The sequence below is a fragment of the Corvus kubaryi genome, unplaced genomic scaffold (genome assembly GCF_017639235.1).
Source record: "Corvus kubaryi isolate FWS band 111438036 unplaced genomic scaffold, C.kubaryi_AGA036_p1.0 78, whole genome shotgun sequence".
In the NCBI taxonomy this organism is placed as follows: domain Eukaryota; kingdom Metazoa; phylum Chordata; class Aves; order Passeriformes; family Corvidae; genus Corvus; species Corvus kubaryi.
In genome coordinates, this window is record NW_024582065.1 from 8,558,897 (window position 1) to 8,583,791 (window position 24,895).

The 24,895-nt window shown below is 47.8% G+C and overlaps 1 protein-coding gene across 3 annotated transcripts; it reads left to right on the forward strand.

Moving 5' to 3' along the window:
* The first annotated feature begins 3,632 nt into the window (after nucleotides 1-3,632).
* On the forward strand, nucleotides 3,633-24,797 carry GSN (gelsolin). 3 transcript variants are annotated; one of them, XM_042052775.1, is made up of 17 exons: nucleotides 3,633-3,718; nucleotides 16,142-16,343; nucleotides 16,884-17,038; nucleotides 17,870-18,031; nucleotides 18,236-18,385; nucleotides 18,643-18,732; nucleotides 19,633-19,765; nucleotides 19,985-20,073; nucleotides 20,394-20,609; nucleotides 21,193-21,326; nucleotides 21,811-21,901; nucleotides 22,062-22,232; nucleotides 22,865-23,039; nucleotides 23,350-23,474; nucleotides 23,639-23,716; nucleotides 24,130-24,190; nucleotides 24,427-24,797. In XM_042052775.1, the coding sequence occupies exons 2-17, from the start codon at nucleotides 16,151-16,153 to the stop codon at nucleotides 24,594-24,596; spliced, it is 2,193 nt and encodes a 730-aa protein (XP_041908709.1). In that variant the 5' UTR covers nucleotides 3,633-3,718; nucleotides 16,142-16,150; the 3' UTR covers nucleotides 24,597-24,797. The 3 variants fall into 3 exon arrangements, with proteins under 3 accessions (XP_041908709.1, XP_041908708.1, XP_041908707.1); XM_042052774.1 differs by lacking the exon at nucleotides 3,633-3,718 and adding an exon at nucleotides 4,151-4,192; XM_042052773.1 differs by lacking the exon at nucleotides 3,633-3,718 and adding an exon at nucleotides 14,795-15,014.
* The last annotated feature ends 98 nt before the right edge of the window (nucleotides 24,798-24,895 follow it).

Genomic DNA, 24,895 nt, shown 5'->3' on the forward strand with positions numbered 1-24,895 from the left:
ACGTAACACTGGATTGGTCACAGATGACTAACTGGTCTTTACTTGTATCTTATTTTTGAGTTGCCCAGTTCTCCTTTCATCTCTTACCATTTCAGTTTTGTGGTGTCTGTAGAAATGTTCCTGTGGTCATTTTTTTTTTTTAGTTCCTTCTTTATCTTTTTTAGTTCCTTCATCTCATGTAAAATAGGCAGCCCAAGCCCACTGGCACTTCTACAGTCTCAAAGCTTCAAATTAAACTTATAAATGATAGAAAAACATTTGGGCCAGTGGTAATTCTGGTGCCAGTAGATGCAGCTCAGCTGGATTCTCTCTGTCAGTATTTCATGGGAATGGCACTATGGAATGGAAGTGTGCCCCTTTCCACATGGATTTCAGCATTAATATTGAGAAATACTTCCAAATACATAACAGCAGTGAGCCCACTTGACAGGGTCAGTGCTCACCATGACTCCTTTTGTCCTGATAAAGATAAATCTGAGCTTTACTGACTTTAATTGACTTATTTTGAAGATCACCTTTCAGCTCTGATGCCTGGTTCACTTCTCCTTGAACGTAATCCTCAAGCATTCAAACTTCTACATGTCCTTAGCAAGTAGCTTCTATTGTAGCACAAAACCAAATTGTAGCAATAGAAATGCCTGCAAAATACCAGCATCTGCTTTTCAAAGACATGCAGGTACTGTGGTTTTCCTGGCTGACATGACAACATGCCCAGAGACCAGATCCTGACAGTGGTGAAAGACTTCGTGAGTCAATCGTCTTGCACAAGGCAAGATTTGATCCACACAGAGCTGCTCCTGGACAGAAAGCAACCTCTGGAGCTGACAACAGCTTCACTTTGTGCCCCACTTCAGGGTGTTTCCCTGCTGAAAGGCTTTGCAAATGCAGAGCATAAAACTGCCACAGCACAAGTCTCCCTGAAAAACTTTCCGGCCTTCTCATCAATCACAGCGGTTTCTGAGGCTCTTCCTGACATCAAGAGACTCTCTTGGTTCTGCTCTAAATACATGTGTGCTTCTACATCTCACTCTCTGCTTCCTGAAAAGCAACTCCCTCAGCTGGTTCAGCGTGCCAAGATCACTTTTCTACCCTCAACAGCACAACTGGAGCTGTGTTTCCTGCTGAATAGTGGAAACAGGGACCTAAAATTTCCATGGAAACATTAACAGTACTTAAAGCAATTGAGCACAGTGTTTTTAAAAGGCTAAATCATTTTGCATTAATCATATTTGATGGACAGGTGAAGGATTTTTGGTTAGCTGTGTGGTGATGTTACAGATGCATGATATGATACGAACATGATGCAGAACATCAAGTAGATAAGTTATGAAAACAGAATCCGTGTGACTGTGGCACAGTGTCAGTACCTCTTTGTAAAGGATGTTCCTGATTTAATGAAAGGTTTGCTACTGCCCTGGCTATGCACAATTCTCCCAGACTGCAGAATCAAAATGGCAGATGGTTTTTAGCCCACCTAAAACATTCTGGTTAATAATGTTCTCATACACAAAAGCATAACAACAAACTTCTTCAGTTACAGCCATGACAGAGGAGAAATACCCACTGCTGGCTTTATCAATAACCATGTCATTGTTCCATACAATTCCAGCAGCAACTGGAGGCATTGTTGGTGGCATAGAAACCGTTTTTGTAAGAACCCATTCCAGGGTGGCACTGTCTCGGTACAGTGCTCCTCTCAAGAACACAAGACAGTTCTCTGATTACATGATGGAGAGAGGGAAAGAAAAACAACAGCTGTCTGTGGCTGTGCCTGCCTGTCTTAGATTTACCACAACTCACTTGTAGTGTCAAGGAAAAACTACATAAAAAATGCAGGAAGTTAGACATTTCTGTTGTTTGTGAGTGCTGTTGGAGATGTCCGACTCACTGTCAGATGTGTTATTACATATGATGTTTCACAGAAAGTGCTTCCTGGTAAATTGCTTTTAAGGATCATGTTCCTTTCTCAAACTTCAAACACAATAACCACGGGCGGGATGAGTGTGTTCTGTGGGATATTCCCAAGTGCATGAGCCATAAGGTCCATGTCTTTGTGGGTGTACTTAACAATATTCATGTAATTTAATGTTACACTAAACTTCTTAGGAGCTTAAATGGGTTATCTAACCAACAATTATAACTTGTTCCCTATGTCATGCCAGTTTGTTCCCCAGATCCCTACACTCACAGTGCCCAGGGGCGCTCGGTGTTGCAAGGAAGATGTTCTGAGGTACACTGTAGCTGGTGAGCATCAAAAATGGGCTTTGCGTGGCTCAGGGCCAACAAGCCATCTGTGCACACTTATCTGTGCATCCGCACGCTCATATCCCGGAGCACTGGCTGCAGGGACAGGGTGTCTATAAATAGGTGACGGGAAGGAAGAGGTCACTGGTCTCCAGGGCACTGCCAGCGCTGGCCCCAGCAGTGCTGCTCATCCTCCCTCCCTCGGGATCAGGGGCTGTGCGTGGACACTGACACCTCCCAGACCGCATGGACGGGTTATTGGGACATCCCACACTGTATCCTAGAATGGTGTTTGGTTAGTGACTGTTGTCCATAGGAGACTGTACTACAGGCCCCTGTAGATGTGCTTTTGTGTGGACATGCCAATACCTGTATGAAAATTACAAAAACAAGCAATGAAATTCATATAACAAATCGTTAAAACAGTATCTGGAATTGAAGAGGTGGGAAGATGTGGCAGAAGCAAACTTATCCCAACAGCTGAGAGCAATATGTCAAGAAACAGGGAAATATTTGCCAGTTAGTGCAAGGTCTTCCATACCACAAGGAAAATCTCAACAGAAAGTCAATCTGCCAGGGATAAAGTCAGGAAAAAGTTAGTAACATCCAGAGATGAGAACAAACCTCAGCATACAGACACTCGAGTTAAAGATTTGGAAGAAAAGTGGAAAAGGACAAGTTGGGAAGAGAGGCTGTGGCCACGCAGAGCTGGAAATGGGCGAACCAGCTCAGAGAAGAGATACTTATCACCCCCAAGTGCCCTGGGCAGAGACAATGACCCTGTGTGCGCTCAGCACGTGGAAGCTGTGCCCTCGCCGTGCTTGCTTTGCCTTCACCTCCTGCTATTGCCCGGTTCTGAGGGTCGAGTCCCCCGGCCCTGCTGCCTCGGCGCAGGGGACACGGCCCGAGCCTCCCACGGCACGGGAGAGAAGGGCGTCTTTGTTCGGAGCCTCAACACCCGCCTTGTTCCCTTGGGAGCAGCAGGGAGAGGACAGCAGGGGTACGGGAGCTCCGGGCGTTCCCTGGATTTGCTGGTGAGCATTTCCCGGGATGATGTACCTTGGCTCCAGTGGGGAGACCGCAGGCAGCGGCGGCTCCATGGTGGCAGCGGAAGGGCAGGAGGGACCTGGCCATGGCAGGACTGGGGGGACACTCGGGTGGCTGAGGGGATGGGCAGGTCCGGGGGGGGCACGGGCGGTACCAGCATCATGTCTGGCCTCACCGCTGGTTAACTGGTGGTGCCAGGTTAGCTGAGCCCAGGGCACCCGTGCCCAGGTGAACCATGCCGGGGTCCCGGTGCCCGTGTCCCGGCGGTCCCGCAGCCGCGCCCAGGGAGGCGGGCGGCGGGGCGGAGGCGGGGGAGCTCCGGGTCCCGCCCCTGGGGCTGCCCGGCTCTGCCCGGCCCTGCCCGGCCCTGCCCTGCCCTGCCCGGCCCGGCCCCGCAGCTGCCTCTGCCCGCGAGTGCCAGCACCAGGTAGGGCCGGGAGCGGCTGCCGGCGTTTCCCCGGCTCCTCGCCGCATGGCCGGGCGGAGGGAACTGGGCTCGGAGGGACGGAGGGAGGGGGCCGGGGTCCCGGGTCCCGTCCCGGGGCGTTTCCTGCGGCATCTGCGAGGATCTGCCGGGCTGTGCCGGGCTGTGCCGGGCTCCGCGGGAGCGCTGCCGCCGAGGAGCAGTTCCCGTCCGGCGGGCACCGGCGGGGCCGGGGAGCGGAGGAGCCCCCCCCCAAGTCCGGTGCGCCTGTGAACGCCGGTGAAAGCAGTGCGAGTGGTGATGGGAACAGTGGGGGCTTGTTTGTTTTGTTCTTTGCCTGGGGGAAGAATGTTTGAAAGCTCTGTTTGAACAGAAATTCAAAAAATGTAGACACTGAAAACATATTTAAAATGTTTCCTAGGAAGAGTGTTAAAAAAAAAAGTTATGGGGATGACTTGTTTCAAGGAGGCCTCATTAGTAAGTAGATCCCTCTTGGAATAAAACTGCTTTGAATGTTATTTGCTTTTGGATGTAAAAAATCCGACTTTGCTAACAAGGATGATACTAGCATTGTTTCCCCTTAAGTCTCTTATTTTTCTTACTGATCATTACAATTTCCATTTTCCACTACCAACTCTGCATGATGCAAGTTTATCGGCAAAAAAAAAATTTTCCTTTATTTCCTTTGTGGGAGTAGAGCATGGCTCAGCTCAGGGTGTCCTGCTCTGGAGTCAGAGGGGGTGGGGGTTCCTTAAATGCCTCTCCTCCTTTGGGTTTCTCAAACTGTTTTACGGAATACCTTATAACATCCATCTGGAAAAATGAAGCGAAACCTGAGTGCTGAGAAATGAGTCTCTCACAGGCTATTGCAACTGGTTTATTTTGTCCACGAGACAGTTTATTCCATAGTTTCTGCCACAGAGAGGTGGGAGATGGAAGCTTAGCCTGTGCAGGAGCAGAGAGAAGCAGAAGTCAGCCCTGTTTAATATCTGCTCCATGGGATGGGTGCTGCTGGCATCGCCACCGCCTCCCTGCCCACCCCACTGCCTGGGCTTGGTGTGGTTTCAGGCTCTGGTTGAACTCTGTCCATCTCCAGAGCGGATAATGGGAATGCTGGCCCATGCTCAGGCACCATCCCAGGGTGTCAGTGCTCATCTGTACCATCACCAGACTTGCTGGAGTGGTGGGAATTCCAGCTCTGAGGGTTTCACTGGAATTCAGCATGAAGACAGGGTGGGAATTTTAGTCACACCTCGTTGGTGACAAGGGTGGATGGTGAGCGTCTGAAATGTTAAATGTTTTAAGACAGGAAGAGATTTTTCCAGTGGTTATTTGAGAGTTTAGATGAGTTTTAGTGAGAGCTGAGTACCTGCAGTGTCCCCAGAGGAATGACTCCGGCTCTTGGCAGAGTGGAGGTTTTCTCTGGCTGGATGAAATTCCAGTACTATGGGGAAAACAGTGGGGAAATTGAACCAGCCATAAATCTTTGGCTGCTTCTGAATGTCGAAAGGGTGACAAAGCAAAAATGCTACTGGTGCTGCTAGTTTAACTTTGATTTTACAGGCACAAATCCAACACGTTTGTGAATTTGTTCCTTTCATCACCAAAGCAGCGATGGGAGCACTCTGCAATCCAGGTTCATGGCTCTGATAATGTTACCAGGGGGATTGCTGCCAGCTCTGGCTAAAAGGCTGCCTGATCTGTTCCAGTACAGGGCTGTTTTTGTAATGCTTTATATAATTTTGGGAGTGCTGCAGCCACGTCCTGAGGTGGTGGTGTGGGCAGCAGTGTCACTGAGCCTCTGTGCCAGGGAAGGGGTAGGGACCTTCCTCTGGAGCAAGGAGCAGCAGGTTCAACTGCTGACCCAGACTGAGCCAATGCTTTCCCCCATCCCAAATTCAGATAAAACAACTTTTTGTTGTAGCTTGGATGTTTTACAGAATTCTGGTGGGAACCAAACCATTTTTAAAATAGCCCTGTGACGTATGTAGTGCTCAGGATTGCTATCTGCTTTCAGCTCACTTACAAATACAAGCTTCCATTTTAATCCCAGTCCCAGACATTAGTGTTGCTACCGAGTGGCATGTATGGGAAAGAGGATTTTGGGCAGAAATGTGCCACTTCACAAAACAACTATTGCCCTGTTTTACTTTGGAATCTGGAGACCTAAAGAAACTTTTTTTTGTTCTTTAAGCTGAGGTGATCAAGTGTTGCAGCTTGGTTGCAGTAAAGCAGAACATGGTTAAACACAGATACGAAGTAGCTTGGGCACAGTAACTACTGCCTAGAGAGAAGCTCTTGATTTCTGTTCCCTTCCACAGCACTCGGGAATTATCATGTGAATAATCAAGTTCTGAGTATGTCTCTGCCTCTGCCTGATTATTATCAAATGTTTTTCCCGAAAAGGCGGAAGAGTCTGATACAGACAATTTGTCTGTAACGAGATGTGTATTATTTGTGTTGGTTAGTGATTGTCTGGTACTCCGGGCCGGGTATTTGATATCTCTTCTAACAATTTCAGCTGAAAAGAAAATTGTATATATTGATATTTCATATGTTTACTTCTAATCTCTTTTGGATCCTTTTAAACTCAAGACTCAAAAGATGTCTTGTGCAGTGGCTTTCAGAGGTCACTGAGGTTTTGCATTAGGAAGAAAACCTCAAGTTTTTTTGTGAAGCTTTTGTGCAGCTCTTTGTGTACCTCTGTCACTTCATTTGTTCTGCTTCTCACAGCATTAGTTCAAGTGTGTGTCTTTTCAGTCTCTTAATCATTAATTAATCACTTTAGACACTAAGAAGCCTGAGGGAATCGGAAAGAAATGCTCTGGATGATTAATCCTTTTCCCTTAAAAGCACTAAACTTGCTGGAGTTCTCAGCTCTGAGCCATGCCGGAACTATTTTTTCTGTGTCAGACACAAGCTCCCTAGGTGGGGATAGTGCACAGCTATTGAGCTGAACACTGGGGTTTGGCAGTTCGGGAAGTGTTTTACTGCAGGAGGCTCCACAAAGCAGTGGGAGAAGGGAATGCAGCCGGAGACAGCCCCGGGCCACAGCAGAGCTGTCACGCTGGTTCAGCACTGTCTCACAGCAGATGTTTGCACAAAGAGAATGGAAAAGTGCTCAGGCAGTTTTCCTCAGGCCTGTCCTTGTGACTTTGGCAGTCGGGAAGTGTCGTGATCAGGGATTTCTGACTTGAAGGTTCGTTCGGATATTTCAGTGAGGAGGACAAAGGTAAATGAACCGGTGGTGGGAGTGTCTGGGCGCTGTGTGTGCCCCAGGTCTGGATTTCAGAGGTTTTGCCTCTGCCTCATCTCTGCTTCCCAGGAAGTCGCAGACGTTGGCAGATTTTCAATATTTACACTGTGTCCTACACCCTGATAGCAAACTGCACCAACTGCCAGAGCAGATTCATCAGGCCGCTTATCAGCTGTCAGACACTGCTGGGTGCCTCTGTCTGCCCCTGCAGCAGTGTGTTCCTACCCTCCAGAGCCAGCTGCACTGCTGGAACGTGCCCATGGCACAGGGAAATGCTGGGAATGCTTCCCTTGGACAGCCCAGGGCCGGCTGTGTCCATCGGTGTGTGCACCCTGTTGATCCAGGGGTGTATCCAGGGCACTGGAACGGAGCTGCCTGTTAATGTGACACTGATAAATCCCATCACAGACGAAATCAGGCCAGACAGTGTCCATTCAATGTCAGCCCAGTACTTCCCACCTGCTCAGGGAAGGAAAGTGTGGTCGGAGAAGTTAGGAAAGGCAGTAACAGCCTGTCTCAGCAGGATGGCCAGGTATTTATCTCTGATTATCCACTAATGATGCATTTGCAAGGTTAAATAGAGCTCTGACATTAGTGGAGTTAAACAGAGCTCTGGGGTGCTTTGCACTGCTGGGCTGTCTGGAAATGCCAGTGTGGAATGGCCGTGCTGGATCAGGACGCGCAGGGAGCCTGGAGGTGCCGCTGGCGTTGGGAGTGGTTGATTTGGTTGGTATTCTGGCGATCTCCCACTGCCCTCCGGAGAACGACCTTTATTTTACTTGGTTCAGTTTTCCCAGCTTTGGGACTTGGTGAGCAGTTGTGTTCTCAGTCAGGATATTCCAGGTTGTCAGGTTTTTGTGATCAAAATTTGGGATGTGCTGGTGTCTGGATGGAAGGTTTAGATGGTATGGACTCTGAAGATTTATATATTTTTTTTCCTTTTGCCTGTTTCAGAGTGTTCTTGTCTGACTATAGACTGTGGTTTTGGTCTTTCCTTTGCCCTTTTTTGTTCCTCATTCACCTCCCACTGAGAACCTGGAGAGCTGGAACCGATCTCAGCTGAGGTCCCAGCACAACTGGAGTGGGAGAAACAACTGTTTGTCTGTATTAGGGCAGTCAGGCAGTGGGACACCGTCCAAACCCAAAGTTTAAACATATGTTATTTATTCAGTGTTTCCACATGCAGTAAAAGTACAGCTACAATTCAAAACAGCATCTTTAAAACACTGGAAGAAATGAATCATCCTGGGATCTCTCAAGATGGACGGAGGCTGCTGCAGTGGGCACCGACACCGTGAGGACTTTTCCTTCTCTCGGGCTCTCTGCTCTGACAATGCTTGTGGTTCCTCCACACCAAAGCCTGAATCCTGCTTGAAATGAGATAAAATTAAACCCTCTTCTGTTAATCACTTAGCTCCGAGGAAGAAGGGATGGTTCTGGCGTGTGTGTTTATAGCATTGCCCTCTTGTGGCTGTGCCGGCGGGATGGGAGCCGAGTGCTCCGGGCATTCCTGCTGCCAGGGCTGTGCTGCTCCCACGGGTTGCGTTCCCTGGGTCTGGAGCTGGGAACAGCCTGAGTGAGAAGATCTGCATCTTCAGCCACAGTCATTAACACCTGGCCACACCTGCATGTGTCAGGAGAACTGGGACAGGATGGAGAGGGGAACTGATAACTCCGTTTCCACACTGGTATACTTGGAAGTTGGTGTTTGTGAAGGAAGCCACATCATGGGAAATGGGGAAATGGAGGAGTCCTGTCTCCCCCTGAAGAGGAGGGTGGTGGAGATGTGCAGAAGCTGCCAGCACTTGTGTGTGCTGGGGCAGGACTGGAGGAAGCTTTGGGTCACACAGGTCTGTGGCTGTTCCCTGCCAGCAGGTGAGCACGGGAGCCTGGAACCTTTTCTGAGCTAGAAGGATTGATTTTGAATGTCTATTAAGTGAACTGATTTTTATTAATCCTGAGTTGCTTTGTGTCCCGTGTGGGTTTTTGATGCGGAAAGTTGAATTCTGCGTGGAGCTGATGTGGAAGGCAGGAGCTGAAGGACTCCCGCTGGCCCCGTGGTGACACCAGACCTGCTGTGCCATGTCACTGTGGCAATAGCAAAATTCATTTATGTGCTTTTTACTTACTTATACTCAACCCTAACACCTGCCTGTACCTCTCCTGCCCTTGTCCTATGTGTAGCAATGACTCCAAGTCCTTTCACCCCATTGCCCGGGCCCGATACTGCACGAGGAGTGCAAGGCCACACTCTGTGCTTCCTTTTTGGACTTGGTTTAGGCCATCTCTCCTGGTTTCCAGCCTTTCTCTGGCAATAATGTATTACTCCGTTCCTCTTTGGGTTATGGATCACGGATTGAACAACTTCTGTGCTGCAGAGGAATGTCTCAGCTTGTTCTCTGGGGAAAAAGAGTTTGCATAAAGTTGCAGATGATTTCCCCTGAACAGGCAGGACCTGGAGACTGGAGGAAGAACATCTGTGTCATTTCCCTGCAGCTGACCACAGGCATGTCTTCACTGCCTCCCTTAATGTGTTCTGGCTGTGACCAGCAGCTCTCTCTCTGGAACATAATTTGGGGAGGTAGCCATATTTTAATGTGCTGGTTTATGTCTTATGTGTTACATAAGCACTCCTTAAATATTTTTTCAGCACTGAACAATGATCTGTGTTGGAGTATAATTCTGGATTTATTTTTGCTCCCCAGTGAATGACAGTGGTCGGTGGTTTCCACTGATCCAGCCTTCCCTGTGCTGTGTGTGTTTAAGTGCATGATTCAGCTCTCACTTATGCTCAAGGCAGGACTCTTAACCAGCTGATTGTATCAGCAGATTTTCCCTGGGTGTGTTTCAGATGGCAAACCTGCCTAATCTCCAAAGCTTTCTCCCATGGAAGTAATATTCTCCCCGGTTTACATCACTGCAACTGAGAAGAAACTCAGGTTTTTGTGTTGAAGTTTTCAGCCTGGGTGCATCGGGCTGAAAGCTCTGTGTTTACTAAATGGGTTGTATTCAAAAGGTACAGAGACCAGAATAGAACTGATGTGACTCATAGTGCAAACAAACAGCTGGAAAAAGTGAACAATACTCAAATCTTCTGGGCCTTCTAATTTGCTAAAGTGGTTTAGTAGGAATCTTAACATGCAAAAAAACCTACTTGCCAGTTGTACAGCTAATGCTGGACTTTGTGTCCTGGACTCTTGATCTGAGTTAGGCAACTCAGTTCGAATTTTTTTGGATTTGTGGCTTTTCTGTTAAGATGTAGCTGCTGGGAATGCCATTAACTGTGCTGCTCCTCATACAGGGAGCTGAAATAGTTCATGGAGTCACCATGGCTGGGGCAGGGGAGGCTCTCCCATGCCAATTTTTTCTTATCCCAAATAACCTTTGTTTGCTGGCTTCTTCAAGGGATGGAAAGAAAGGAGATGGGTTTAGTTTTGTGTATATATGAATTTAGGGCTGTCTGGAGACTGAAAACTGAGCTAATCCATCACTTTAGATATTTTCCAGTGCCTGTCCCCTTGGTAACAAAGCTGAAGTCCTGGCAGAGTTATTTTCAATGGTTTACTGAAGAATTACTGATATTCTATACTGGTTTGGCAGGGAAGCGGAAGGAATAAACAAGTATTTCCATTTTCAGGGTGTGCTGTCATCGCTGTGGATCCTGTGCTAAACTTTCTCTGTGTTCAGCAGCATCATGTCCTGAGTTTTGGATTGTCAGAACTTGAGTGATCCTGTGCTGTTCATTCTCACAATCTTTGTTAATTCATCAGAGTTTTTACGAGTCAGCAGCAGATCAGAGAATAAAGAAATGGCTACGTGGGTAATCAGACAGTGTGGATTGTGTTCAACGTGCATAAAGAGCTGAACCTGAAGCAAGCAAATAACTTTACTGGGGTTCTTGTTTATGTGATCTCTTCAGTGTCACTATTTCAGACCTGGAGAATGCAGCCCTTGCTCTGGGGTGTTACTGTGGCAAGTACAACGTGTAGATTTCCTGGGATTGATCATGCCAGGACGATTATACTCCTTTGCCTCTTGCAAAACAAGGATTTAGGGTTTTCCTGTTGTTGCAGCAGAAATAAAGTGGTGATTTACCTCTTCTGGCACTTGGTATAGGAGGTCTGGAATGCTGTGAGATAAGGGAGGCTTTCTTCTTTTGAGGACATATATTGTTATTTATTTGGAGCAGTTCATATTCTCCAGACAATGTTTGGCAAATAAATAAAAGGAAAGAGAGAGTTAGTTGGGTGGAAATGCAAATGTTTGCCCCCAAGGTACTAGAAGGATTGGTGCACAAGGGGCATTTTTGCAGCATGACTGTAATGTGGATACAGACTCTACTCAGATTTACTGTTCTCCTCATATTTAAGAAATTCAGTCTGTATTTGCAAGTTATTTTGATATTCTGCAAGTGTCATCTGTTAAAATAAAAAATACATCCTTTGCCATGTAGAAAGGCATGAATTGGTCCAGCAGTGAGCAGCAGGTGGTTTGGATGCTCTGTGGTGAAATGTCATGTTGGCTGCAGCCCTTCCTGTGTGGGGTTTGTTTATGCAGCAAATTTAGACAAATTATCTGAACCCATCATGAGTCGACACCAGAGCTGCAAATGAGCACAACCACATGGGGATGTGGCCTAGCCTTGTTTCTGTCTCATTTAATTCAGCCAAGCTTTCCTGAGCAGCCCTGTGCAGGTAAGCCCTGACTATATTTGTGGGTATATTCAGGTGTGAATTGCCACAAATTATTACAAGTTAACTGGGCCTCCCAAAAAATGCTGTGCTCATTTTTCTCTTGTTAGTGGCTAGTTACTGAATGAAATAAAGATTTTCCTTCTTTCCCTGCTGTGAGTGTTGGATGATATTATCTTGTAGAAAGTTACTTTAGATACATCATTAAGCTTTAGATGGTGGTAGATGTGAAGATGTGAGAGTGTATTTGATGTGGAGGAACCACACATTAATTATTCCCTGCAATGGATTTTGCAGCGTGATGAGGTAGAGTAAGAGATTCCAGGCTCAATGTCCACAGGTTACTCCTGAAGGGAGCAGGACATTCCTCTCAGTATGGTTGTGCTGGGTGGTGCAGAACTGGGCAGCTCCTGGGCAGAAATTCGGAGGAGGGTAAAGACAAATGGCCAAAGTGCTGCTGGTGTCAGTCTGTGGGGGCATAGGTGACTGTGACAGATGAGGGGGAGGCACAGCGACAGGGATGAATAAGCAGAGCAGAAATGAAGAATTCAGGGAGGGAGGCAAAGAGAGCTGTTTGTTACAAGTTGCAGGATGAAAATAGGAAAGGTGGTTTGGGTTGGATACCAGGAGAGACAAGAGCTGAGGCCCAGATCAGAGGTGGTGGAAGCAGCAGCAGCAGCCAGGGCTTGCACAGCACAGCACTGGGAGGGTGCACAGCAGTATCAGGATTGCTGAGCAGGGGGACTGGGGGCCTCTCTGCCTTTTCTGGCCTTTGCCCTGAAGCAAACAGCTTCCAGCTTCGAGGAGATCGTTTCACACTTCCCTGGAGCAGCAGCTCCAGGCTGCCATTGGTCTGTGACTTTGATCAGCGTGCGCTTCCCTCGCGTACCGAGTGGCGCCTTTCGTGTTGGGTGCCCAGGAGCAAATCCCTGGAATTGTTCCTGTAGGCCAGACTCCATCCCAGGGCATTCCCAGGCTGGCCTGTCCTGGTGGTGTGACTGCACATCTGGAGACCATAATGAACTTGTTGTCTTCCAATGGTTGCTCAAATCGTTGGACCAATTTTCCTAAGTTCTCGTTTTTATCACTATGCAGCCAAGTGTCATTTAGCTGATCCATCTGCACTGAAATCTTGTATTCCAACCCCTTTCCTTGTTTTCCTTAAACAACTTTCCTTTGCACAAGATGTTGGCTGTGCGTAGCACCCTTTCTGGGACTGAACTGGACACTTTTATTATCAGCAGCTTGAAGAGTGCCTATTTGCCATGTCTCCATCAGGAGACACCCTTTTCAGTAGGGCCCTGGCGATCTCAGCTGGCAAATGCCTCAGAACCATGTCCAGAGCAAACATTTCTGGGGCTTGATTTAACAATGCAACACTTGCTGCCAGCAGTAATAACCCAAACCAGCTGTTGGGGTAGATTTACACCTATTCCCTCCGGGAATGGCTCAGATTAATTAATTTTACGAAAGAGCACTATAATATACAATTTATGCACTGTAGCCCTCTTTCCATTTTTTGCCTGTATTTACGTACTGCAGCTCATTGGCAATGCAAGCTTGGACTTACAAAATACCAAATCAATTAGAAGACTAAATAAATTGCTTTTCAAAAATATTGTATCTGCATATATCTGCAGATTACATTATCTCCTACAGTGGGATGTTAACAAAGAAGATTATCCCAGGTCTTTTTGCCTTCAGTCTGTGAGGTTTGCCCAGGTGTGGCACTATACAGGTATTTAATTTAGTAATAAAAAGTCCAGAGTATTTTTCCATTTGGAAAGGACCCATCTCTTTCTAATGTTATGCAACCCAGTTATTTTGGTTTGGGTTTGCTGCAGCTGCCAAAGCCTTTCCCAGCTGCCTTCCTTGGAGTCAAGGTTCCAACATGTTTTCCACTGACTTAGACCTCTGACACTCTGAACTTCCTTCACAGAGATCAGAAATACCAGCAGGACTAGCACATTGCTTTTATTGTCTATTTCAGTTTGAGAATTTCCAGTGAAATTTTCAAAGGTACATTGCCAAGGTGACATTTCAAATTAAAATGCATCAGCTTGGATAAGAGAGCAGCAGAGTGTTCTCAGGAGAGAGGGAAAGAAAATATCCTCATGGAGAGTGGAGAAAGCACAAAGCAGCGTCTGCTCTTTCCTTCGTGGAAGTTTTGTTGTGGACTTCTGTGGGTGGAGGGTTTGGCCCCTTATTTAAGCATCTTTTGAGAGATTCTGGCAGTGGGAAGCTCAGCCTGTCAGTAATTCTCCCCTGGGTGTGTTGAGAGCAAAAGTGCCCAGGAGCACAACCCCACATTGTGTGGCTGCTCTGTTCCTGAGGGCCACAGGGAAAGCTTCCTGCACGGCTCACTCACTGCAAACACTTGGGAAATGTGATAGATGAACTTGCTGAAGTGTGAGACGGCTGGGAGAATAATCTCTTTATTGGTGCCAGATCACTGGGATGCTACAGTCAGCCCTGTTGTAATTCCTTTGGGCTGAGTAGGTTTTATGGCTGTTGTGTTCCTGTCACAGGGTGTTGCTATTGAAATTATTGAATTACCGAATGAGCTTTTGTTCTGTCACCTACCAGACTCTGAATGCTCTGTTGTGAACCTGGGAGCTGAAATCCATCAGTGCATCCCCAACCTCCCCCGAGCTGCTACTCTGACAGTGGCGTGTGTGGAGGTTCATTCAGGTGCAAAGCAGGGGCTGAACTCTGCTCCTCTGACAAGTTCAGGGAGCTGAGGGTGCATTCCCCCATCCTCAGGTTGCTCAGTTGAATCCTTGTCTTCTCCAAAGTCTCTTTCCCTGCATCCGCTGCCAGCTGGAGCAGCCGTGCTGTTCCTCTGTGTCTCATCAACTTCCCAGCTCTCAGCTGACAAAATGTTGCCTCTGTTGCTGATGTCTCTTAATTTCTCCCTGTGAGTGGATATTTGGCCTTGTGTGACCCCCACTGCGCTGTCGGTAATGGATAGCACATTGTGTGCAGTGAGTGCCTGCTGGGCTGCAGGCTCTCCGAGGGGCTGGAGGAGGCTCTGGGATTCCAGCAGGATTGTTTGCACAAACACGTTACGCCCCTGTGCTGCCGAGGGGGTGGGTGTGTTTGTCCCCGATAAAAGATTGGCTTCTGCCCTTCATCTTCCCCAGCAGCGAGAGGAGCAGGGAGCTGGGACTCCCCACAGCCTCTGCGGGAGAAGGGAGAAGCCCATTTGCTCGTAGAAATGGGCAGAAAGGACTTCAATTATCTTTTCCTCACCATTTTCTGCACAATGGCTCTGAAGCTGAGCTGTGTCAGCTCCATGTCTGTGGCAGGGCTTGGATATGTTGTTACAGCAGCTGTTGTGCTTTCAGCTGTGGTAAGTGATTAACATCACAATTAAACACTGAAAAACTTCTGGTTTCCAACTACTTACAGGAGTCACTCTCCTTTAACTCTTTGTCAGGGTTTTGTCCAGGTTTTAGTGGGAATTTGGGAGGATTCAGTCTGACTGGAATCCTGATGATAAAGTTAATTATTTTCCATCTTTGATACTTGATTTCAGCTTAGGAATTGCTTTGGTACCTAACTTACTATTTTGCTTTCTAGTTTGTAACATTCTTTGTTTCTGCCTTGAAAGCTGAGCATATTTTACTTTTGTCCATCAGCTGCTGTGAACCATCTTCTTTGTCAAAGTATTGAATGCTTCTGCTATAATATTGCAATGTTTTCTTCCCTGCTACCTGATAGCAGTCAAAGGTGTGGTGTGATCGATGGACAGACTTCATTGCCAATACACCAGAAATGTTCTATTTCCTTTCAGAATTATCAAAGTGAATTCTTTTACAAGAGAGGAAAGTGTTCATTATGTTTGTTTAAAAAAAAAGGATATTGCACCATGTTAATATATTGCATAAGTATGGCAAGAAACATATTAAACCAAAATTGCAATGTCCTTAGGACAGGATGTTGTGTAAGTTAATGTAATTCCTGCAAGGGAGCAGTCAAAGTAACAGGTAAGAATGGAAAAGCTTCGAGAAACCTGTTAATTACCTAAATCTTCAATGATACTCACAGCATTTTCCATTTGGATTTAGAAAACCTGTAAATCATGTTTGTGCAGGATGTACAACATGTGGAGTTAAAAGGGGTTTCTTTCCAACAGCCTGGAATGTCAAACTTCACTTATGTGTCATACTGAAAAGTTATAAATTAGTAAGGAAAATATAGAGATTAAAATCCAGAGAGACAATAGAGTTTAGAAGAGGAAAAGTCAGGAATAAACCAGGAATTAGAGGTGATTGGAAGTGAAAATAAGCTGAGCAATAGAGAGCGATTCTTTCCACACCCATCCTTTTTTTTTCCCCCTTCAAAACTCAGTGCACGAGAAAAAAGGAATCTTTCCACTTTTTGCCTGGCACAACAGATTAAGAGATGAGAAGTAACTTAAATTAAATCCTTCCTTGTGTCCTGCACGCTGAACAGCATCCTCTGTCTCGCCCCCAGCCTGTCACCATGGTGGAACACGCAGAGTTTTTGAAGGCTGGGAAGGAACCCGGCCTTCAGATCTGGAGGGTCGAGAAATTTGATTTGGTCCCAGTGCCAAAAAACCTGTATGGAGACTTCTTCACTGGAGATTCCTACCTGGTGCTGAACACCATCAAGCAGCGCAGCGGGAACCTCCAGTACGACCTGCATTTCTGGTTGGGTGAGTGCTGGGAGTGTCCCTGTGGAACTGGGAGCCCAGAGGGACCCCTGAGCCTGACTGCACCACCATGGCCAGTTAATGTTACCCAAGGAAATAAAAAGCAGAACAGTGAGAATGCAGTTCTGGCTGTAAATAGCCCTACTCACCTCAGATATTTGCATGGTCTCTGCAATAGGGAGTACAGCCACCTCTGTTTGTAAAAACAGCTGGTCCTGGGCAATAGCACAGGTAAGTCCCTGTTCTCCAGAGGTTCACAGGGAAGACAAGATCTCAGGGGAAAGGGCTGGCTGAAATCCTTTCTGCCTGAAAGGAGGGAGGTCAGGTGTGTTCCTCCTGATCAGGGAGTGGGATTTTTCCCTCTCCTAACTGCCCTCTGCAGTCCATGTCACAGAGTACCATGCCAAGGCTTTCCCCACAGGCTGCAAACCCCAGACTCTTTGACAGTATCACAGTTAAACCTGCTTTCTCCCTGTGTGTTTGCACAGTTGAATGCAGAGGCAGACCCTGCATTCCCTCCCAGTGTCTCTCTCAATGTTTCAGGTGATGAAAGCTCTCAGGATGAGCGTGGGGCTGCTGCCATCTTCACTGTGCAGATGGATGAGCACCTGCAGGGAAAGGCTGTGCAGCACCGTGAGGTGCAGGGCCACGAGTCCCCCACCTTCCTGGGCTACTTCAAATCTGGCATCAAATACAAGGTGGGTGATAACAGAACCTAGTCTGCAAGAAATGGCATCCTGCCCAATTCCCAGGAGAGTGAGAATTGCCTTTTTTCCGGTTGTTCAAAACCCATTCTCAGCCAGATGTTCTCAATGACTTAGAACTGCACAGGGTGGAGAACAGCAGATCCCAGTGGGAGAGATTTGGCTGAATTAATAATACACAATAAAAACCCCAGAAAGTTTTAGGAATCAAGGTTTTGTTTTTCTTTGAGAGGCAGAGGAAAGAACAGTCCCAAGGCACCTGGAATGAATTTAAGAAGCAGCAAAGTTAATGGGAAACGCCTACCCAGGAGATTTGATTTCTCCCCACTTGCATAACAGTTTGACCTTGCAGTCTCTGTGCTGAGCCCACCCTCTCAGCATGTGCAATGTTTTGGTAAAGGAGATGAACAGTAGTGGGAGTTACTCCTCCCTGCCATCACAATAAAGTGGGATAGAAGTGAAAACATGCAGTCGAGCAATTGTATCTGTTAGGAATCCAAAGGCACAAGCAAAGTGATATCAGGTCACATGCTTGCAAAGTGCTCACATTGCCTCACGTCTGAGACTTTCCTGATCTTTCTGTTTTATTTCACACTCATTTGTTGTTATTTTCATTCATTTAAGCGTAGTTGTGCTTTTTTTGAGGATAACTGACATAGGTCCTGTTGCCTGCACTGATAAATAATTCCCAGTGTCTCTTTATCAGCAGAGAAAGTGAATCTTGAGCTTGGGATAATTTCTGGTAGGCAGGACATGTTATGCAGATGGGAATACACTCTTCCCTCCAGTCCTAGTGTGAATCCTTGCTCCTGTGTTTCCCCTCAGGCTGGTGGTGTGGCTTCTGGCTTCAGACACGTGGTTCCCAACGAGGTCACTGTGCAGAGGCTGCTGCAGGTCAAAGGCAGGCGAACGGTCCGGGCCACAGAGGTCCCTGTGAGCTGGGACAGCTTCAACACAGGGGACTGTTTCATCCTGGACCTGGGCAGTGTGAGTACCATGTCAAAGGCAGGTTTGGCAGAATCCCGGGGGCAGGAGGTGTCTGACATTTTACGGAAGGTTTTTTCCCCACTCAGTTGAAGCCATCTCAGTGCTGAGCATCCTGAAACGCTGACACTGTTCAGTCCCAGCTGAGCCCTGTCTCATCTAGAGAGGAGTTGTCAAGCTCTGACGGTGACTTTCTCTTTCCCCCAGAACATCTTCCAATGGTGTGGCTCCGACAGCAACCGCCAGGAGCGGCTGAAGGCCACGGTGCTGGCCAAGGGAATCCGGGACAATGAGCGCAACGGGCGCGCCAAGGTCTACGTGTCAGAGGAGGGATCCGAGCGGGAGGAAATGCTCCAGGTTATTCCCTTTGTCCATTTGTCAGTGCTGGAGTGGGAAGTGCTGTGTGTGGAGGAAAGGGGGGTGTGTCTTTACATGTGAAGTGTTTGTAGTGTAAATACAGCTCAATGCAGACCTGGTCCTCCGCCCCACTGGGACATCAGAGTGTATTTACATGATTGGTTTGGAATTCTCTTCTACTCATTCTCTTGACTGGAGCACCTGGGAAGGAAGATCCTCTTGGGACTGACTGGTAATGATTTTTCTCTCCCTCACAGGTCCTGGGACCAAAGCCCAGTTTGCCAGCAGGGGCTCCTGATGAGACCAAAACCGACACAGCCAACAGGAAGCTGGCGAAGCTCTACAAGGTAACAAGGAACCCTGACATAACCCTGGGGAGAGTGGACTGATCTTTGTGAAATTAGATGGAGGTGGAATAGCAGAGAGGAGCTGAGCTGCTCTGAGTCCTACTCTTGCCTCACTCTGCTTCTTAACAAGTTTTGTGTATGAACATGTCCATGTACTTTACACCACATGTCCATGTACTTTCTGTTGTGTTTGTCACCACTTTTGACTAGTGAGACAGCTGGGACTTTCAGGAATTTTTGAGAGAAAGGTGGAGTGTGAGACAAATGAGGGAAAAAGGGAGTTTTCCTTTTTTGCTGTCAGGCATTGTGTTATGAAGGTGACAGGAAAGAACCAGAAACAGTGAGCCTGAGAAGCAGGACCTGCCCCTTTCTAACACCCAGATGAAGCAATGACTTGGAAGGTGCCACTTGACATCAGCTGTGTGAGTTGGAGAAGAATGTCCAAGACTTTTTGGAAGGAATCTTCTCTAAGCAGCCTCTGATATCCATGGGGTGAATATCTGCCAAGATGGTTTGTTATGTGGCACTTTATGCATTAGTCAGTAGAGGAACTCAGACTTTTAACCCCACTTGATAGAGGGAGGCTGTTCTCAGTTACCCTCCAGTCCCTATGTGCAGTTGGTTTGCTTTTGTGCTGAGGACATTTACCATTTTGGTCCAATCTCTGTTTGGTCCCAGCAGTATCTGCTTTGCTCGAAATACTTGAAATTTTCGGAGTAAGTGTTATATTTTTGCTATACTGTTGCTGTGTCAGAGGTATCCTGTTTGAAAACAATAGTGCCTGCAGCAGCCAGTGCATTCAAATGGATTTCCCTTCCCCTCCCTGAGTTCTGAGCTATGGCCATGGAGCAGGAGGAAGCAGAGGGTGCCTTATGTGACCTCCATGCTGTGTTGTCACAGGTCTCCAATGGGGCTGGGAACATGGCAGTGTCCCTGGTGGCAGATGAGAACCCCTTCTCCCAGGCAGCCCTGAGTACTGATGACTGCTTCATCCTGGACCATGGCACAGATGGAAAGATCTTTGTTTGGAAAGGTACCAGAGAGAACCAGGGAGAAGATAATTAATATCATAAGTAGAAAGGCAGTTGTTCTCTCTCAGCCATCACAACAGGCACGAAAGAGATTGAACAATTGCCATTTGCTATTTGGCATCTGGAAGGCTGGGCCCTTCTACTTTTGCAGAAGGTATTTGGGACAGTTTCTTCTCTGGGTAAAAAAAATCGGACCCCTTTTCTGTCTATTTTCTTTAAAGGCAAAGGTGCCAACTCTGAAGAGAAGAAGGCAGCACTGAAAACAGCCTCAGAGTTCATTGACAAGATGGGCTATCCCAAACACACCCAGGTAAGGACCTGTGGCAGCCCCAAGCACTGGGGTCACTTTTCTGCCCCACGGGCCAGGGGCTGCAGAGCAGGGATGGCTCAGGTGACTTGTCCCCGTCAGTCTCTCAAGTAGCTCCTGTTGTGGGTGATCTGCTCTGTTTTGGGAGATTCTGCCGTGGTGCTCCTGGCCTAAACCAGCATTTACCCCAATACAGCTGGTAGTTAAAGTTTCTTCCTCTTGGACGCTCTTTTACCTTTTCCATGACCCCTCCAAAGAGGAAAAAAGGAGTAGATAAACCTGCTGTTCTTAGGGAGATGCTTCTAAAGGCTCATTCATTTCAGATCCAAGTCCTCCCTGAAAGTGGTGAGACACCTTTGTTCAAGCAATTCTTCAAGAACTGGCGAGACAAGGACCAGACAGAAGGGCTGGGGCAGCCTCACGTTTCTGGCCACGTTGCCAAGATCGAGCAGGTCCCTTTCGACGCGGCCACCCTGCACAGCTCCAAGGCCATGGCTGCCCAGCACGGCATGGAGGATGATGGCTCTGGCAAGAAACAGGTCAGCAGTGGCACAATCCCTTTGGGAAGGTTTCCAAACTTTTCTTTGCTACTTAATGGCATTGCTGCAAGAGCAGCGAGACAAGAGGGGGCTGGAGAGTCATCAACACTGAGGTCTTGTAACTGCTGGGGGAATTTCTGGCACCAGAAATACCATCAGGGTCTTGAAAGCCCTGCAGGTAAGGGGTTGATTCTGACTCCACTATTTCCCAACACTGTGGACATGGATTTATTCCTCCTCCTCCTGGTTACTCTCCCTGTTGCCATCACGTATGTGAGGGGTGAATGTCTTGGAGCACCTGGGTTCATGACTTTGAGCACAGAAGCAGGGCTGGAGTTGAGCTTGAACGGGCTGGGGGCTGTCCAGAAGCCCGCAGAGGTCCCGGCCGAGGTTTGCCTGATGAAACCCGCCCCGGAAATCCTCAAAGCTGCGCTCGGGACGAGCTGCTGGAGCCGGTGGGAATTGTCCTGCCAGGTTCCGGCAGGGGGCGCGGCAGCACCGCCAGCTCCGGGATGCGGAATTCGGGGATAACGCGTGCCGGGAATGGGCTCGTTCTGCAGCGCCTCTGCTTCTCTCCCGCCAGATTTGGAGAATAGAAGGCTCCGAGAAGGTGCCGGTGGACCCCGCCACGTACGGGCAGTTTTACGGAGGGGACAGCTACATCATCCTGTATGATTACCAGCACGACGGGAAGCAGGGACAGATCATTTACACCTGGTAAGGGACTTATCCTGGGGCAAGTTAGGAAACCCGGGGGCTGCAAGTCCACTTGGAAAACCGATCACTGCTGGTTCCCTCTTTCAGAGGAACCTTGGGAGATAAAATTTCACCCTGGATAACTTTCCCTTGCAAACAAAACAATACCAGAGGTCTGGGATGTTTCATTTGAAGTAGAACAATGGAGGGAATAACTGTGAGCTTTTTTTAGTTTTTCCTTTTTCCCCCACTGGTAGTTACTCCCTTCTTTGGATCAAGCTGTGCTTATCTAGGAAAGTGCTGCTTATCTAGGAAAGGTTCTTATCTCCCCCTGTACTCGATGTGCTACAATAGAGGATAAGGAGTTTCTCCTTTGTATTGAATGAAGTGCTGCAGAGATTGGGTAACACAGGATTTCCTTACCTCCTCTTGATCTCTGTAAGGTGTGTGTGTGGGGGGGAGAGAAAGGCTTAGAATGAAGCTGGGATTTGACCTTGTTCTCCAGGCAGGGTGCCGACTCCACACAGGATGAGATTGCAACCTCTGCATTCCTCACAGTGCAGCTGGATGAGGAGCTGGGAGGCAGCCCCGTGCAGGTAAAGAGAAAAACCCAGCAGGGAATAAAGAATGTATATGTATTAACACCTGGCTCAGCTGGGTGCTCTGTGAATATTCCAGCTCGACAGCGGGTTGTAAAAGCCATTTCTGGTACATCTTGTGCTCCTCAAAACTGACAGGAAGTTTCTTTTTCTCCAGAAACGAGTAGTGCAAGGGAAAGAGCCCCCTCACCTGATGAGCATGTTTGGTGGAAAGCCCTTGATTGTTTACAAGGGTGGAACCTCGCGGGAAGGAGGCCAGACAGCCCCTGCAGCAACGCGGCTGTTCCAGGTCCGCTCCAGCACCTCCGGAGCCACCAGAGCAGTGGAGGTATGTGCAGGGCGAGTCAGCCTTGGTGATGTGTGGACAGCCCATGATGGAAACATGATCCAGTTGAAGAGTTCAATTCCCTCTATGGAAGTGGAACTTGGGCCAGGACACAGGTTCAGAGCCCCACTGCTCTGAGAGAAAATGTACACAAACCTCTCTGTGTGACAACAAGGGGGAGATTAAATCCTAGAGAGGAGAGGGCAGTGGTTTGTGACTGCAGTAACTTCCCAAGTTTCCAGCTTCAAGAGGCCTGTCCTTGTTGACACAGAGGAGTTGGTGTTAATGATTGATCAGCATTGGCAGCAGGGACTGCTCTGCCATGGGCTCCCTGGTGAGCTCCTAAAGCTGCTGCCATAACCACCAGGACTGGCACAATGACAGCCAGGCACTCCTGCCATAGGTCGTGTGTACCTGTAATCACACACTGAAACAGTTATTTACTCTTCCTGTGTGGAAAGTCTAACTCATTGCTGGGATACGGGGAAGGTACAACACATCTGACAGCCTGACGTGCTCACATGGAGTATCTTGTTTGCTGTTTATTCAACTATAGGCTCTGGTTTGATTTTGAAGTAACAGGCTCTGTGTAGAGGATGGTTACATCTGACACCTGCAATGTTCCTTCTTTTCAGCTGGATCCTACAGCCAGCCAGCTGAACTCCAATGATGCCTTTGTCCTGAAAACTCCCACTGCTGCCTACCTGTGGGTTGGCCAAGGAGCCAGCAATGCTGAGAAATCGGGAGCACAGGAGCTGCTGAAGATACTGGGAGCTCGCCCAGTACAGGTTGCTGAGGGTAGAGAGCCAGGTGAGGGGGCCACGGTGGAGTCTGGGATCGTTTCTGTGTAGCTGCACATCCTCAGCAGTTATTTCATGGATATTTTGTCTCCCAGAACAAGGAGATACGGACATGGGCACAGAGGGGCTTCTCCAGGGTATTCTCGGTGTTTAACAGTGCTTTCATGTCTGTAGGCCCTTGGGACTTTCTGAGCCAGAAGAATGCTTCAAGTCCTACCCAAACTACAACCCCGATGTGGGTTCCATGAACAGGAAGTTCTCTTTCTGTTTCTGTTCTCTTTCTGTTCTCTTTCTCATCAGTCTCTCTTTCTGTTTTGCAGACAATTTCTGGGCAGCCTTGGGTGGCAAAGCTCCGTACCGCACCTCGCCCCGGCTCAAGGACAAGAAGATGGACACTCACCCCCCGCGTCTCTTCGCGTGCTCCAACAAGAGCGGGCGCTTCACCGTGAGTGTCTGGGGGCATTTGTTCAACATCCACCTGGCAGGGCTGGGAGAAGCTCAGGCCCAGCTGCTCTGAGCGCCCCACCAGGGGTTACACCTGATCTTTCTTCATGTCAGTAAGGTAGTGATTCTTGAAGCCCGTGCTCATCTTAACCCTCTGTTTTCCAGATTGAAGAAGTTCCTGGAGATCTGACTCAGGATGACCTTGCCACAGATGATGTGATGCTCCTCGACACGTGGGATCAGGTGCGTCACATTCCCAGGGGAACAAGAGGAGCAAAGAGTAGGCACAGATTGGCTCTAGGTGGAGACCTGAACCACAATAGCCAGAAGTGCTGCTGTATTACAGATTCAGCACAAATCAGCCACGAGGCAACTCGGAGATGAATTTTGGTATTTTATGGAGAAATGTTCAAACATCTGCTGCTTTCCCCTGATGTTAAGCTGGCATAGAATTTGTTCAAGGATCTACAATTCATGGAGATAAAATGCAGGCAAAAAAAATTCTCATTATTGACCAATAGCTTTGGTCAGGCACACCAATATGAGAATTTTCTGGTTTGTGTCACACTCTGTTCACTGAGGCTTCGTCTAAATTATCCCTTCATAAAGAGATTGGTTGTTGCTGAAGTAATTAGTATGCGTATTTTTATCTTTAGGTCTTTGTATGGATTGGGAAAGATGCCCAAGAAGAAGAAAAGACTGAGGCACTGAAATCTGGTAATGTCACATTTTCCTCTCTGAGCTATCCCTTTCTCATTTTCCCACTGTCTGATCATGACTCAGGCAATTTATATTCTAACAGGCATAGATAAAACCACAGGGTACAAAGTTTCAGTGGGTATTTTTGTTTAAATGGCCAGTGTGAAGCTGCCTCTCTGGCAGCCATTTAGGCCCAGTTTAGCTGCTGCTCTGCAGGCCTGGTGCTCAGTGAGATCCCCTCTCTGTGTCCCCAGCCAAACGCTACATTGACACAGACCCATCCACGCGGGACAAGAGGACCCCAGTGACCATCGTCAAACAGGGCTTCGAGCCTCCCACCTTCTCGGGATGGTTCCTGGGCTGGGACGATGACTACTGGGCTGTGGATCCCCTGCAGAGAGCAATGGCAGACGTGGATGTGTGAGGAATGTGTCTGAAACAGAGCAAGTTCAGTGCCTTCAATGCCTTCAAGAGCTCCTTCCTCCAGCAGGATGTATGTTAACGAGGAAATGATGTTAATAACCAATTAGTTGTGCAATAATTTCCGAAAACAATCATGACCAGTCATTGACCCTACTCCTTGCTTTGATTATATTTAATACAATAAAGCTTGTATGTAATATGGGAGGAACACAAATGGTGGGGTTTGTTACAAAGAAGAAAACATTAAACAGCAGCTGTAGATCCCACGTTTGAACACATCTTAGAAACCAAAACCTTCTT